At 40.7% G+C, this 17,298-nt stretch overlaps 1 protein-coding gene across 1 annotated transcript in view; it reads right to left on the minus strand.

Moving 5' to 3' along the window:
- The window catches only part of ropn1l (rhophilin associated tail protein 1-like), a 95,040-nt gene that overhangs the window by 73,293 nt on the left and 4,449 nt on the right, over positions 1–17,298 (minus strand). Inside the window, exons 3-4 of the mRNA XM_073024080.1 lie at positions 12,114–12,237; positions 1,636–1,797 (exon numbers count right to left, since the gene is read on the minus strand). Coding sequence (XP_072880181.1) covers positions 1,636–1,797; positions 12,114–12,237 — 286 coding nt within the window. The remainder of the gene's footprint in view (positions 1–1,635; positions 1,798–12,113; positions 12,238–17,298) is intronic.

Below are 17,298 nucleotides of genomic sequence, written 5' to 3' on the forward strand. Positions count from 1 at the left end.
TAGAAAAACTGTGCAGGCTTTGTTGAGGATGCAGTTTACTAGGATGCTGCCTGGATGAGAGGACATGTGCTAGAAGGGGAAGCTGTACAAACTAGGATTGTTTTCTTTGGAGTGATGGAGACCTGGTAGAAGTTTATAATCAGGAAAGCTCACCAATGCTTCTACTTTCTGAGGAGGCTGAGAAGAGCTGGTCTGTGGCCATCTATACTCACACATTACCTCAGATGTGGTAATCCTAACAAGCCGTATCACTGCATGGTACAGAACCTGCACTGCTGCAAACGGGAAGGTTTTCCAACTGCCCATTACATCACTGGCATCAGCCTACCCGTCATCAAGGCTAATATACAGAAAGGTGCCAAAAAAAGTTCAAAGTAAATTTATCAAAGTACATATATGTCATCATATACAACCCTAAAATTCATCTTTATACAGGCATACTCAATAATAACAATAACAGAATCAATGAAAGACAGCACCAACTTGGGGATTCAACTAGTGTGCAAAAGACAGCAAAATGTGCAAATACAAAGAGAAAAAATAATAATAAATAAGCAATAAATATCAAGAGTGGGAGTTGAAGAGTACTAAGAGTGAGTCCATAGGTTATGGGAACATCTCAAAAGGACTAGTAATATCATGAAGGATCCCAACCACTCTTCCCATGGATTGTTTGTCCCACCCTATCAGGGATGAGGCTACGTAGCATCTATGTCAGGACCACCAGACACAAAAACAGTTACTTTCCCCAAGCAGTAAGGCTGATCAACACCTCCACCCACTAACACAGTCCACCGCACCCCCAACTACAAGTACTTTATCATTTCCTATTAGTCACCTTATGTACAGATACTCCTGTCCTGAGCATCTCTTTATGGATATGGAATCAATCTATATACAGAAACTATTTTGTGTATTTATATTTATTGTGTTTTTATTATTATTGTGTTATCTTATTGTGATTTTCTTTTGTGCTGCATTGGATCTAGAGTAACAATTATTTCATTCTCCCTTACAATTTTGAATCTTGAAAATTATTAGAGGCCTAGACAGTGGACAGTGATTATCTTTTTCCCTGGGTTAAAATGTTGTACACCACAGGGGATGCATTTAGGGTGAGAAGGTGGAAGCTCACAGGAGATAGGTTGGTTAAGTTTTATTTTACATACAGAGACTGGTGATGCATGGAACACACTGCCAGGAGTAATGGTAGAAGCAGATAAACACTTAAGAAGCTCTTATGCAGGCACATGAATGGAGGGATATGGACCATGTACTGGCAGAAGGGATTATTGTAATTAGACATCATTAGTATAATTAGTTCGGCACATTTTTCTATGTTCTGTGAATGATGTTCTTAGCCAACACTGTTCTTTCCCAGCAATATTACAGGGATTAGAATTTTGATGTGATAGATGATAATTTTGTAAAGTCTCTGAAACAAACCTATTACATTTGCATTTTACAGACAGCTCATTTATCATTTAATTAATGTTACCTTTGGAGTTTTGAATTGTTTACATATCAGCACAATGCAATAACTACTGCAGCAAATAACATCCAATATTATGCTCTGTTACCTTCCAGTAAAAATTTCATCAAATATTTAGTTTTGTATTAGAAATGTAAACATACCCCACCCAAATCACTGCAAGCGAGTGCCAGAAACTTCATCCATTCAATTTCGTATTTGAAATTTCCCAGTTGCAGAATGCTTCTCAGGCGCTGGATTGGCAAACCTAAATCTTTCCATTTCTCTTCCAATTCATATTCCTCAACAATGTTCTTTGGAGAGAGCTGATGCATAAATACATTTTAGAAACTGAATTTCAGCATAGCAACATTTAAACATCTTGATAATCAAAAATTATCAAAAACATGCAAACTAGAAGCAGGAATAAGTCACTGGACCCTTCTAACCTGTTCTGTCATTTAATAAGACCACAGGAGGTCTGACTATAAAGTCTATTTCAATCTCCTTCCTATACACAGCATTATCACTCTTTGTTCACCAAGAATCTATCCCACCCTTAAAATAATTCATATCCCCAAATTCCAGTTTAATTAACAGAAGTTAAATTTAAGACAGATACACAATCTAAACCTGCTGTACTCATTAAAGCAGTCCTGATGAAGGGTTTCAGCCTAAAACATCAACTGTTTATTACTTTCCATAGATGCTGCCTGATCTGCCGAATTCTTCTTGCATTTTGCATGTGTTTCTCTTTTATTCAAATATCTTAAATAGGAAAGGCTTGTAAAGCAAGTAACTATATATATATAGCAAACTTCAGAAATTGGAGAAACTATCGTCCATAAATAGCTCTGGGTCTTTGATTATTGTACAAATGGTGATTTGGATAATAAAGTGGATTTGGAATTTTAAGCTTGCAGTTGACTTTTTCAATTTTTTAAATGCTAGTTATAAGCATTGCAAGAATTTACACTATAATTTTGAGATTAAAGATTAATTTTTTTTCATAAATATCACTTTTGCACTGATTTTTTAATATAGAAATCATGGTAAGATGTAATCAAATCCAAGGAAATCATTAACTATTATCCAATTTAAGCCAAGTGTATCCATTTTCATCATCTACATCAGTGTTTCCCAATCTTTTTTAGCCCAACACCCCTTAATGCACTTTCATACTTGTCAATACTGCCCTAAAGCATCTTTATACTTAACAACACCCCTCTTAGGCACAATGTAATTTCTGGCACCCCCATACTGTAAAAGCATGTGTAGCATATGCTATCATGAGAAAAATGATTCTGTTTTAAATTTTTATTTGCCTTGAAACCTAGCTTACACAGTACTTGTACAGCTTTGATATCAATGTGATCCTTGAGCTTGACAGTTTTTAGCAACAGTTGAAATATCTGGTTTGTTGTGACAGCAAAAGCCAGAAATCCCCATGCATAGCAATGACAAAGCGGTTTCTGTTTCTTTTGAGTATGGGGTTCACTGCACTGAAGCCTTTTTCAACAAGGTAGGAGAATGAGAATGGAATGAAGAGCAGTTTTGCTCTTCTCCAAAGACCAGGAAACTTTGTATGACATGTAGCATCATACCACAAAAGCCAACATTTTTGAAAAACATTTTTTCATTTTCTTCTAAATTTTAATAATTTCTTCTTGGAAACTCTCTTCCTGTTTCTCCACCTTGGAAAGAAATGAGTTAAATCACCCAGTCCGGAATTTCCAGATCATTCAAATCCTTGAATCAATCCTGAAAATTCTTCTTTAGTAAATGCAGGTGTTAGCAGTACTCTTGCAGATCACTGTCTGTGAAAGAGAGTGCCATACTTTCCATGAAAGGAAACTGTGAGGACGTTCTTCTCCCATTGTTTTACTTATACATTTCCAATTTTCTGATAAAAGTGGACATTGTACTTTTTGCTTGGATTAAATTAAAATTCTCACCCTACAGTTTCATATTTAAAATGTCCATTTTGTTATACATATTGGCTAGGTATGCCACATCTCTACGTAGAAGTTCAATCATGTTTCCCAAGCTCTTGTTGACCTTGAGCAAAAATTCAACCACAGTGTCAAAAAGATCAAAGAAACGTTTTTAAGCAGCAGCTTCAGTGTGAAGAACCAAGCATTCAAATTCTTCATCATTACCTTGGCATAACTGGCAAAATATTCTGCTATTTAATGGATGAGCTTTAATTTTGCTGATAGCAGATATTACAAGAGCCATGCTTGAAAAAAGTCGCTGGCTGAGGTTTTTGGCTGCAAGGTGTTGACAATGAATTACACAATGGATTACAAACAGACTTGGAATTTGCTTTTTCATAAATGCCACTGAACCAGCATGATGACCTGTTGCATCCATGCACCATGGTGCTCCATCTGTTGTACAAAAGATCATGTTATTTGTTTTTAACTTTCTATAAAAGAGAATCTCTTCAAAAGTTTTTCTGTTTTTGATAAACTGTACATATGCCATTAGAAATGCCTTGTTGTCTCGCACAGTTGACTCATCCAGTTGTATACCAAATTCTGATTTTTGTAGCTCTGTGCATAGTTGATACTTAATGCCTTCACTCATTTTGTCAATACAATGAGCTACAGAGTTATTACTCAGAGGAACTGATTTTAAAATACTGATATCCATTTTGAGAACAGTGGTGAGCACTTTTGATACAGCAGGCATTATTAATCTTTCACTAGTTGGATGATATTTTCCACACTTTGCTATCATTTTAGAAATGTCATAAGAAGCAATGAGACCACTATCAAGGTCATTTTCAGATTTCCTGGCAAATGAGTGTGCAACACTTTTCAAATGCTGCTTTCATTTTCTAGAACTGAGTAATACCATAAATAGTCCACGTCTTCTGCTATCGAGGTGGGGTAGACCTGCAGTACCTGAAGTTCTCAATGTCCAGCAAGGTCTTGCGATTGTAAAAAAGACATTTAGAAAAGACAAAAAATAACTTTGGTTGGCCCCCGAGAGTTCGCTAAACTGAATGCACTGCCATCTTAGCAGAAGATTCTCTGCTTCTATTACTCTTTCTCTAAAAAAGATTTTACCACAAAAGGAAACATCCTCTCCAAATCCTCTTCGGATCCTATTGGTTCAATAATCTGAACTCCAGCAAAAATCCCAGCCTGCCTAAAAGACAAACTTCCATTCCAATATCAGTCTAGCAGACAATCTTTGAATTCCCTCTAATACATGTCTAGCCTTCTTTAAAGGATATAATTTCACTGATACACCATATAACTGAAACACAGCCCTCTTTTTGTTTTGAATTCTTCCAGCAATAAATAATGACATTGTGTTAACTTGTTAACTTTTTCACTTTCTGCATGCTGGTCTTTTGCAAATCATGTGTCAGAAAACTCAGATCCCCTCTATAATTCAAACATAACTATGGAAAAAGAGTACAGTCGATGTTTTGGGCTGAGAGCCTTTGCTTGATAATGGCAAACATTCTACTTTTGTGATAAGAAAAGGCCTTACATTAGTTAGAAACTAGCTTTAAAGAAAAGCCTTCACCCCACCCCATCAATCCAAACAACAATGTATAATTTCTTTAGTGGGCCCAATATGCTGGTTTCAGTCAACTCAGCTCCCTCTCTGTTTAAAAAAAAAGTTGTAACGATAGTCAAAATTTGGAAGTTAAACTCCAGCCATGAAGACAGAAGGCACCTACCTCATGACAGGGAAAGATCACCAGTAGTCACTTAATTCTGAGTGTACACACACACACACAATATTATACTACAACATTATATTCTACAATAGCAGCAAGCTCAATTTGAGGCATCCAGCTGAAGTTAATCAAAACCTTGACCAGCAGGTTATCAGAGAGTGCAACAATGTTAGTGTCATACACTGAACAGAACTCATGTGAGTCAGTTGTTGTGCACATTGTCGATTTCCAGTTCGATGTTGCTTCAGGAGTTACAATACGTCTGGCCAATGGTTTAAATGTTATGAAGGTATATTCCAGGTTGAGTTCACCAGTAAAAAGTGACACATGGAAGACACACACTGCTCTGAAAATTGGCTACTGCTGAACATGAACGTTAGTTCAACTTCATTCTGCCTAACAACACACATAACCTATCATTTGATTAAACTGTTTGACAACTTACAGGCATTTTTGGAGAGCAGTCATCTCTCTTTGGTGTTCACTACCAATGCTTAAAACTCTTTAAACATGACGCCAATGACTTCATCACATATGCTGGTATCGTCAATCGCAAATGTGAAAAGTTCAAGCTGGGTAACACAAACTGAATCACAGTCCTCTCACCGATCTCCCTCCTGGCACTTATCCTTGTAAGTGGAACAAGTGCTACACCTGCCCTTACACTTACTCCCTCACCACCATTCAGGGCCCCAGACAGTCCTTCCAGGTGAGGCGACACTTCACCTGTGAGTCAGCTGGTGTGGTATACTGCGTCCGGTGCTCCCGGTGTGACCTTTTATATATTGGTGAGACGCAACGCAGACTGGGAGACCGTTCGCTGAACACCTACGCTCTGTCCACCAGAGAAAGCAGGATCTCCCAGTGGTCACACATTTTAATTCCACGTCCCATTCCCATTCTGATATGTCTATCCATGGCCTCCTCTACTGTCAAGATGAAACCACACTCAGGTTGGAGGAACAACACCTTATATACCGGCTGGGTAGCTCCAACCTGATGGTATGAACATTGACTTCTCTAACTTCTGTTAATGCCCCTCCTCCCTTTCTTACCCCATCCCTGATATATTTAGATTTTTTGCCCCTCCTCCTTTTTTTCCCTCTCTTTCTGCCCATTCTCCATCTCCCTCTGGAGCTCCCTTCCCCCTTCCTTTCTCCCTAAGCCTCCCGGTCCCATGATCCTTTCCCTTCTCCAGCTCTGTATCCCTTTTGCCAATCACCTTTCCGGCTCTCAGCTTCACCCCACCCCCTCCGGTCTTCTCCTATCATTTTGCAATTTCCCTCCCCCCCCCCTTTCAAATCTCCTATCTTCCCTTTCAGTTAGTCCTGACGAAGGTTCTCGGCCAGAAACAACGTCGACAGTGCTTCTCCCTATAGATGCTGCCTGGCCTGCTGAGTTCCACCGGCATTTTGTGTGTGTTGCTCACAGTTCAAATGTCTGATTTTTATTTGCGTATTTCAGGCACCTGCAATGCAGACATTCACAAAGGGCTCCTGACCAGACTGGAGCAAGACTCTGATATGACTTTACAAGCTGTCACTCAAGAATGTCAGCATTTGATCGACCCAAAACGTGGTTCCACCTGATGGAAAAGAACAATGTCAATGTAGGTTTTCAGTGGCTCAGACATCAACATGCGGCAGGTCTCCAAGCAGCCAAATACATTTTGTCAGAACTGTTGTGCGTGTCATTAAACAAGAAACTGCTATTACAAGAAATACATTTATTGCAAATGCCAACACCACGGTCACAAAGAAGGCTTTTTCCATTTTTTTCATTTTTTTCCATTCTTCACCCACTTCTAGGCCAAGGACAAGAAGTTTCAAAAGCCATCAATTTAACGGTCACATTCAAACACAAAATGCTGGTGGAACACAGCAGGCCAGGCAGCATCTACAGGAAGAAGTATAGTCGACGTTTCAGGCCGAGAACCTTCGTCAGGACCCTGTGAAATGTTGGAGTACTTCTTCCTGTTGATGCTGCCTGGCCTGCTGTGTTCCACCAGCATTTTGTGTGTGTTGCTTGAATTTCCAGCATCTGCAGATTTCCTCGTGGTCACATTCAAAGTTGACTTCAACCCCCAGAAGAAGGTATGTATCTGGGCCAACAATCAGTTGGCCCAGCTACAACTCGATATGGCATCAGACATCACCATTATCTGTATATGGATATGGTGGGCAGATGGTTCCCCACCAGTCTGATCAACTCATCACGATGCCTGCAGTGCATCAGATAGAGCCCCCCAGCTAATTGGTGAACTGCACTGCATGGTAAAGCTGAACAGTAACCAAGTCAGTGTGTGTGTTACCTAACAGATCAGCCAGATGTAAATGTCCTTGGCACTGACTGGATGAACGAGCTTGACCTCTGGATCATCCCTCTGGATGAAGTTTGTACAAAGACATCGGCTATGCAGCAGTTACACGTAGCTTTCAATTCCTGGGTCTTGTCACCAATGCACCCAAAATGAGTGTTAATTACTGTCATAATTGAGTTGTATTTATGCAATGAGATGTTGATTGCATTCATGCATATGTAGACATACAGTATATCAGTCAAATGGGTGCTTCCTGATCTGCAATTTACTCTTTTGAGCTGCATTTTAAATGCAATCTACAATGCATGTTCAGATTGAAGTTTGGTTGCTGTTGAGATTAGAGATTAGTGTCTGCTATAAACTCGAACCCCAGAATATGCCCTAACAAGTCGACACATACCACCATCAGTATCAGAGACCATACAACAATAATTGCAACAGTGCTATGCAACAGTGTTTCAACAAGGTTTAGGCTGCTGCGCCAAACTTCAAACAGAACTCTATTTCCATCCAGACACAAAGCCAGTCCTCTGTCCCAGAAGACCGGTATCAAACACTGCCTTATCAATTATGGAGCAAGAGCTAGATCACCTGCAACAAGCTGGTGTGATCAAAACTGTCAACTCCTCACACTGGGCAGCTCCAACAGTCATTATCAAGAAAGCAAACAGCACAGCAAGGTTGTGTACAGACTACTCAACAGGTCTCAATGCAGCTCTGGAGACACAACGGTACCCATTCCAAGTACCAGCAGATCTCTTTGTAAAATTGAATGGTGGTTGCTACTTTGCAAAGTCTTTTGGCTGAAGCTTACCTCCAGGTGGAAATGGAAGAAAATTCACAGGAACTTCTCACCATCAACTTATGGAATTGTTCTCCTTCCTCCATCTGTTTTTTGGGGTAAAGGCCGCTTCTTCAATTTTCCATAAGCTTATGGATACCATGCTGAGTGCTATTAATGGTGTTGCTACTTAACTTGATTGTGACGGGCATGGATCAGACACCCACCATCAGATGTCAGCAATTTATGATCATTTTTGGACATGATCAGTCATTATTCAGCATTTCTCCCAGCAATGCACTGGCTGAGGGAGCCACTCAATGCTCTACTCAACAAGGGCGCAACTTGGAAATGGTCCAAACAATGCCAAAAGGCTTTTGACCAGGTGAAGGACATGCTATCATCCAACCCTAGCTTGACATAATTCAGCCCAGAGTTGCTGATCACTGTCGCGACTGATGCATCAACTATGGGGTAGGAGCTGTCATATCCCATATCTATTGGCAAAGCTGTCATGCATGCAGCCAGATCACTAATTGAAGCAGAAAGAACTATGGACAAATTGAGAAGGAAGCCTTGGGAATCACCTTTGTTGTGAAGAAATTCCACAAGATGCTTTATGGCAGACGTTTCACCCTCCTTACTGATCACAAGTCTGTTGTCTATCTTTGGGTCTAAGAAAGTTATTCTGGTGTATACGGCTGACCATCTACAAAGGTGGGCAGATTTTGGAAATCAAGCAAGCATCAAGCCAGGAACTTGGTCAGGCAGATGCCCTCTCCAGACCTATAAATCAGTAGGTTACTGAAAACAAAAATGCAGTTGTGGCTTCGGTGGATTCAGAAGTCCACTGGTTTGTATCAGATGCTGTGGAAGGTCTTCTGGTCACAGTCAACAAGGTCAAAGCAGAAATGGCTGTAAATCCTCTTCAGCATTTCAGATACCTCATTGACAGATGGCCAGTCAAGGTTGAGGAAGATGTCGTACCCTACATGACTCTCAACAATGGACTTCTGTCTAATGTTTAGAGACAAAATAATGATTCCATGAATACTTTGAACAAAACTACTAAAACAATTCTATTGCCGTCACCCAGGTATCAGTCAAATGAAAGCCCTGGTCAAGGGCTTTGTTTACTGGCTGGGTAGAGACATAGATATCACATCGCATACAAGCAGTGTACTTAATCCTCTATGGCAACAAAGAATCCAAGTAGAGCTGTGTCCTCAAGGTCTCAGGCTACCAAACCTTGGAGTCAAGTACATATTGACTTCATTGGCCCATTCAATGGGTGGACCCACCTTGTCCTGGCTGACGTCTATTCCAAATGGCAGAAATATTATCTATGAAGTCAACAGCAGACCTACAATTCAACAGCTGCTGCAGATCTTCAGTTGCTTTGGGATATTAGAAAAGCTTGTTTCTGACAACAGCATTCAGTTCACAGCTGTATGCTGCATTCTGCCAGAACAGAATTATTCACATCCATTCACTCCTATATCATCCACAGTCCAATGACCAAGCAGAGAGTTTTGTGGATACTTTCTATTAGTCACTTCTGAAATCAAGAGGGGAAGAAACATCGGCAGAGGCTCTCAACACATTCCTGCTGGCATATCAAATTACATTGCATCCTGGTCTCGAGGGAAGTCAGCAGCTGAAGAGCTTTCAGAAAGAAAACTACACAATATTCATGGTAATGCTGCCACAGTGTCCAACATCCAAGACAACAGATGGCCAGGTGCACAAAGGGAGCCACAGAGACTTTGGTTGACAGGTGAAGTCATTTAAGCCCGGAGCTACTGTGTGGGTCAAACGTTACTGCAATGAGCAAGACCCCTGGATACCAGGTGAGTTTGGCAAATGAATGGGGAAAATGCTCTACAAAGTTATTATAGACAGACATTGCTAGCATCACCATATCAACCATTTGAGACCACATGCTCTTAAAGGCACAAGTTCATTAGGCAGATTATTAAGCACAGAGCTGAACCTTCATCTGTTCATAGAAGCGTTTGACCTACCCGACCAAACCAACCAACAGTGCCAGCACAGCTACAAGCAACAAGAAAGTGACAGCCTGCAACCACTAAAAAGTACGGAACCACTAAGATGGTTGTTTCAATCCAAATCAACTTTTGGCTCAAATCCTACAGGTAATCATCTTCAAGAGGGAGGTGTTACAGTGAGCTGAAACAACCAGTGCCTATTGGTCAGCTGACAACCAATCTCTGGCTGACTTTCACTAACTGATAGTTGTTCCAATTAATGTCTTCAATGTTCTTTCAGCAAATCATTTAAATACTCGTACTTTGAGGCGTACAATTGTGTTTTGAGATTTGTGGTTGTCTGGTTTTAATGAATAAAGGAGCATTTTGTGTTCTGGCTTTGTCCTATCTCCTGGCTTTGGGTCTCATCAGTAGTTAAACAGTGAGTTAAACACAACAATCCTGCTGAGGAAGTCCCTAATCAACACAAGATACAGTTCCATTTTCCTCATTTCCTCTATTTATCCAGCAATCTCTTGACCCTCCTCAGCTCATTGTCTTTCAGGTCACCAGATTATTTTCACTGCTTTCATTTGTTGGAAAGCTCTTAAAATCTTTTTTCCCATTAAGTGGTGAATTGAACTTCATTGAAGAATCCCAAGAAGCAATGAGCTACACTTCCCTGTATTATTCCTGGACAAGATTAGCAGATATACTATGGTTTTTCTCTGTTACTATAGTCAGTGGCCACTTCATTAGATACAAAAATGGAACCTAGTGTGGTCTTCTGCAGACGTAGCCCATACACTTTAAGGTTTGACATGATGAGAATTCAGAGATATCTTCTTCAAACCACTGCTGCAACATGTGATTATTTGAGTTACTGTTGCCTTTCCATCCTCACTTATTAATAAGGCATTATTGTCCACAGAACTGTCACTTGTTGGATGTTTTATGTTTTTCATACCATTCTCTGTAAACTCTAAAGAGTGCTGTGTGTGAAAATCCCAAGGGATCAACAGTTTCTGAGATATTCAAACCACTCCGTTTGGCACCAACAGTCACCTGTTGAAACACGTGGCAATTTGAGTGACTGGCATCTTCCTGTCAGCTTGAACTAATTTGACCATTCTCCTCTGGTCTCACTCATTAATAAGACAGTTTCGCCCACAGATACTCAAACCACCCCTTCTGGCACCAACAATCATTCATGGTCAAAGTCAGTTGGATCACATTTCTTCCCCGTTCTGAGGTTTGGTCTGAACAACTGAACGTTCAGATCATTATGCATGCTTTTATGCATTGGGTTGCTGCCATATGATATTTGCATTAACAAGCAGGTGTACCTAATAAAGTGGCCACTGAGCTGGAATTTGGGAAAGGAGTGCTCAAGAATGATGGAAGAAGATAAATTTGAATGGCGCAGCAATATTTCCATTCATTTTCTTCAGATGTAATTATCTGGAGTTTCCATTTCTTTTACTTCAACCCATTTCTTTCACTTGAGTTGAAGTAAAAGAAATGGAAATGCCAGATGATTGCGTTGCTTTGATTTCAACATGTTGTCAATTGATTTGGTTGGAATCATTCCACCACACCATTACTAGAAAAGAGCAAAACTTAAATCTAACCTTGCAATAATTATTTCCTGGCAATATTCTCCATGTAAGCACAAAATTGACAAAAGACAGGAAACAAGCAATGTTTATAAAGTATAAATGCAAATATGAAGCAAAGGTCCATTTTAAATTTATGTATGAATTTATGAACTAATGTCTACCTATAATAATTATTTACTCCCTTGCATATAAATTATTTATAAACTTTTGCTTATAAGTTTTCCAGTATCATACCTGATTGTGCAGAACCTTTAGAAGTCCTGGAGTAAGACCAGTATCATTTTTCTGTGTTGCCACTGGCATTTCAAACCGCTCCTTCACAGGAGGTGTTTCACCTTTAGATAAAGCTGCAAAATACCTAAGTCAACATAATAGATCACAAAATTACATTAGTTTCTGGTAGTTTGGAACATATTAGGCAATTCATCAAAGTATTAGATTGCCACAAATAGAAACTGAAAATGGCAGAAACACTTGGTAAGTCAGGCAGTATCAGAAGAAAGAAAAAAAAGGTAACATTGCAGTTTTTGACCAAAAACATTAAATCTTTTTCTTTCTTTCCAAGGGTGCTGTCTGACCTGCTGAACATTTCCATCATTTTGTTTGGATTTTAGTTGTTCAGCATCTTCAGTTTGTTTGATTTTATATATATTTTATAAATTTAGAGATACAGCATAGTAACAGGCCATTCCAGCCCAAAGAGCCCATGCAAGCCATGTAACCAATTAACCTACTAATCTATCTGTCATTGGAACATGAGGGGAAACTGGGCAATTCAGTGGGAACTCACACGGTCAGCAGAGAACTTACAAACTTGTTACAGACAGCAGTGGGAATTGAACGCAAGTTGCTAACACTGTAATAGCACAGTAATACTATTATGCTAACTAGTATGCTACTAAGCCATCCTAATTTCATTTATTTGATTTTGTTTATTATCAGATTATCATACTGGAACAGAAAATACATTTATAATAGACTGTTTTAAACTCTTCTCTCTTCAGTGTTACCATTGCCATTCTCTAAGAAAAACTGTGCCGAAGTAACATTATTCTCAATGTTGCTGTTTATGGACTTAAGCTAGGAGGTGCCACAAAGAACTCAAAGCTAATTTTTGCAGTGCATCTTATGAATTATAACATCCAGGGAGACAGACAAAAGATTGGATTTTTAAAAAGTGATTTTTTTTTAAAGAGTCATGTGATTACCCACTTGGGGACACGAGTGAATCTGCAGATGCTGGAAATAAATAAAAAACATGAAATGCTGGCAGAACTCAGCAGGCCAGACAGCATCTATGGGAGGAGGTAGTGACGACGTTTCGGGCTGAAACCCTTCATCAGGAGTGAAGCAACATGGGATGGCCGAGGGGGGATAAGAAGTGGGGGGAGGGATAAAGTAGAGAGCTGGGAAGTGATAGGCTGGAGGGAAATGGACTGGGGGAAGGTGGAGAATTATGGGAAATAAAAGAGAAAGAAAGGTAGGGCTGGGGGGAGATTATAGTGAGGGGGGAAAAAGACAGAGAAAGAGAACCAGACTAAAATAATAGATAGGGATGGGGGTAAGGGTGGGGGGCAGGGGTATCAACGGAGGTCAGTGAGTTGAATGTTCATGCCAGCAGGAAGGAGGCTACCTAGGCGGGAGATAAGGTATTGCTCCATTGACCTGCATGTGGCCTCATTTTGACGGTAGAGGAGGCCATGGACAGGCACGTCGGAGTGGGAGTGGTCTGTGGAATTGAAGTGTGTGGCCACAGGGAGATCCCGCCACTGCTGGAGGACCGAGCGCCGGTGTTCAGTGAAACGGTCTCCCAGTCTGCGGCGGGTCTCCCCAATGTATAAATGGCCACATCGGGAGCACCGGATACAGTATATCATCCCAGTTGACTCGCAGGTGAAGTGGTGCCTCACCTGAAAGGACTGTCTGGGGCCTGGGATGGTGGTGAGGGAAGAAGTGTGGAGGCAGGTGTAGCACTTCTTCCGTTTGCAGGGATGAGTGCCCGGAGGGTGGTCCATGGGGAGGGATGGAGGGGATGAACGGACAAGGGAGTCGCGTAGGGAGCGATCCCTGCGGAAAGCCAAGAGTGGGGGGGGAGGGGAAGATGTGGTTGGAGTTTGGGGAGTTGGTTAGACTTGTTAAAAATTATTGTGAATTAGCATATGTAGCAGAAATGTTATTTGTCCAAGTCTAAAAGCTATTAAATCTTGCTGCATGGGAACACAGGCTGTTAATATTACACATGGAGCTGTGGATGCATCTAAACACTGTGTAACCATTAGTAAGCATCTTCATTTTTGATCTTATGATAGAGGAACAATCGCAAACAAATCTGTCCGCAGAAAATCATTTGCAGCCTTCCCCAACCAGAAGCTCCTGATGAACGATGAAATTCTCAATCTGCGGAGGAACAGGTCAGTGGCATTCAAGTCTTGTGACCAAGTAAAATGCACGAGGTCCAGGTATGATCTTGAGAAAGCCATCTCAGAATCAGGTTTACTATCATTGGCATGTGTCGTGAAATTTGTTAACTTAGCAGCAGTTCAATGTAATACATAATATAGAAGAAAAATAATAATAATAAATCAATTACAGTATATATATATTGAATAGATTAATAATTGTGCAAGAAAACAGAAATTATATTAAAAAGGTGAGGTAAGGTAGTGTTCAAGGGCTCAATGTCCATTTAGGAATCGGATGGCAGAGGGAAGAAGCTGTTCCTGAATCGCTGAGTGTGTGCCTTCAAGCTTCTGTGCCTCCTACCTGATGGTTAACAGTGAGAAAATGGTATGCCCTGGGTGCTGGAGGTCCTTAATAATAGACACTGCCTTTCTGAGTCACCGCTACTTGAAGATGTCCTGGGTACTTCGTAGGCTAGAACCCAAGATGGAGCCAGTTAAGTTTATAGCCCTCTGCAGCTTCTTTTGGCCCTGTGCAGCAGCACCCTCACACCATACCAGACAGTGATGCAGCCTGTCGGAATGATCTCCACAGTACATCTATAGAAGTTTTTGAGGATATTTGTTGACATGCCAAATCTCTTCAAACTCTCAATGAAATACAGTCGCTGTCTTGCCTTCTTTATAACTGCTTCGATATGTTGGGACCAGGTTAGATCCTCAGAGATCTTGACACCCAGGAACTTGAAGCTGCTCACTCTCTCCACTTCTGATCCCTCTGTGAGGATTGGTATGTGTTCTTTTGTCTTACCCTTCCTGAAGTCCACAATCAGCTCTTTCATTTTACTGACTTTGAGTGTCAGGTTGTTGCTGTGACACTATTCCATTATTTGGCATATGTCACTCCTGTACGCCTTCTCGTCTCCATCTGAGATTCTTCCAACAATGGTTGTATCATCAGCAAATTTATGGATGGTATTTGAGCTATGCCTAGCCACAAAGTCGTGGTATAGAGAGAGAAAAGCTATGGGCTGAGCACACACCCCTGAGGTACACCAGTGTTGGTCATCAGTGAGGATAATATGTCATCACCAATCCGCACGGATCGTGGTTTTCTGGTTAGGAAGTCGAGGATCCAATTGCAGAGGGAGGTACAGAGGCCAGGTTCTGTAACTTCTCAATCAGGATTGTGGAAACGATGCTATTAAACGCTGAGCTATAGTCGATGAACAGCATCCTGACATTGGTGTCTCACATGCAAAGTGGCAATTCTGGACCAAACCTGAATCACTGAAGGATACTCGACAGCTGTGGCAAGGCTTGAATGCTATACCTACTACAAAGTGAAACCAAGCGGCATGAGTGACAACAAGATGCTCTCTCAGATGAGCTCAATGCCTTTTATGCTTGTTTTGACCATCAAAATATGGAGGCACCTTCATGGTAGTGCCTCTACTTTCTCAGAACTTTGCGAAGACTTGCCATGTCATCTAAAACTCTAACTAACTTCTATAGATGTGTCATCTCCCAGATGCTCTCAATGGCTTTTATGCTCATTTTGACCATCAAAATATGGAGGCAACTTCATAATAACTGGCTGCTTCACAGCCTGGTATGGAAATAGCAATGCCCTTGAATGGAAAAGCCTACAAAAGTAGTAGACACAGCCTAGTCCATCGCAGATAAAGCCCTCCCCACCACTGAGCACATCTATACAGAGCACTGTCACAGGAAAGCAGCATCCGTAATCAAGGAGCACCAGCATTCAGGGCTCTCTTCTTCCTGTTGGCAGCAGCAAGAACGTACGAAAGAGCCTCAGGTCCCACACCACCAGATTCAGGAATAGTTATTACCAGTCAGTCATCAGGCTCTTGAACCAAAGGGGATAATTTCACTTGCCTGTTCACTGAACTGTTCCCACAACCTACAGACTCACTTTCAAGGACCCTTCATCTCAGATTCTCAGTATTTGCTTATTTATTATTATTTGCTTTTTTATCTTTCTTTTTGTATTTACACAGTTTGTTTTTGATTGCATGTGGGTTTGTCCATTCTGTTGGTTGCAGCCTTTCATTGATTCTATTATGCTTCTTACTTTCTGTGATTGTCTGCAAGGAAACGAATCTCAGGGTTGTATATGGTGATATATATGTACTTTGATAATACTTTTACTTTGAACTTTGAACATAGCACCTGCATTGTGAAACATCTGCTCAGAAGAATATCTGCAGCTGAAGTGGTTAACCTCTAATAAACACCAACCGTGTTCTCAAGTTAAAAACATGAATGAGAGGAACAAGCATACAGGCAGATTGGAAGCCCTGAGGCCATACAGCTGGGGACTGAAATAGTCAATTAAAAATCAATAAAAGATGTGGTTGAGAGTTCCAGCTACAGTTAGGGTGAGACAAAAGTAGATGCAAAATATATATCAGAGGTAAGAGTAGGTAGTTTCATAATGCAGAGTTAATGTAGCCCAGGGCACAAAGCAGCAATTTATTTTAATCACATCCATCCCAAAAGGCTGGATGGGAAGATTGATGATAGAGTACAAGTTTGTGTTAGGATTTGAAGAAATGACCTCACCAGTGTAAATGGAGAAAATGCTGCTTGCTTCAGATGTGCTGAACACAGAGAGACATTGTGAGGATGACAAAAGGCAGAAGAGTAGTATGGCTGTTATTACTGAAAGTAAATTAATGGACTAACTACACAACATTCTTTCAGGGGTTCCCAGTCTGGGGTCCACGGATCTCTTACCTAATGCTATTGGTCCACGACTTAAAAAAGATTGGGAGCCCGAGGCATTATGTACACTAAGGAGTAACAGGTGGAAATTCAAATCTTTGGCTGAATCTCAACATCAGCAGTGCAAGAATAGGATTGGAAGATATTGCTGGAGATGTTTTAGTTTTAATCATATAGGCAAGAGTGAAATAGAGCAATAACACAAGATGGTATTTATTTTAACAACCACTGAAGTACCTTTCTCAATGCATATGTCCAGATTCTCAGAGCCA

This window comes from Hemitrygon akajei, chromosome 20, assembly GCF_048418815.1.
Source record: "Hemitrygon akajei chromosome 20, sHemAka1.3, whole genome shotgun sequence".
NCBI lineage: Eukaryota > Metazoa > Chordata > Chondrichthyes > Myliobatiformes > Dasyatidae > Hemitrygon > Hemitrygon akajei.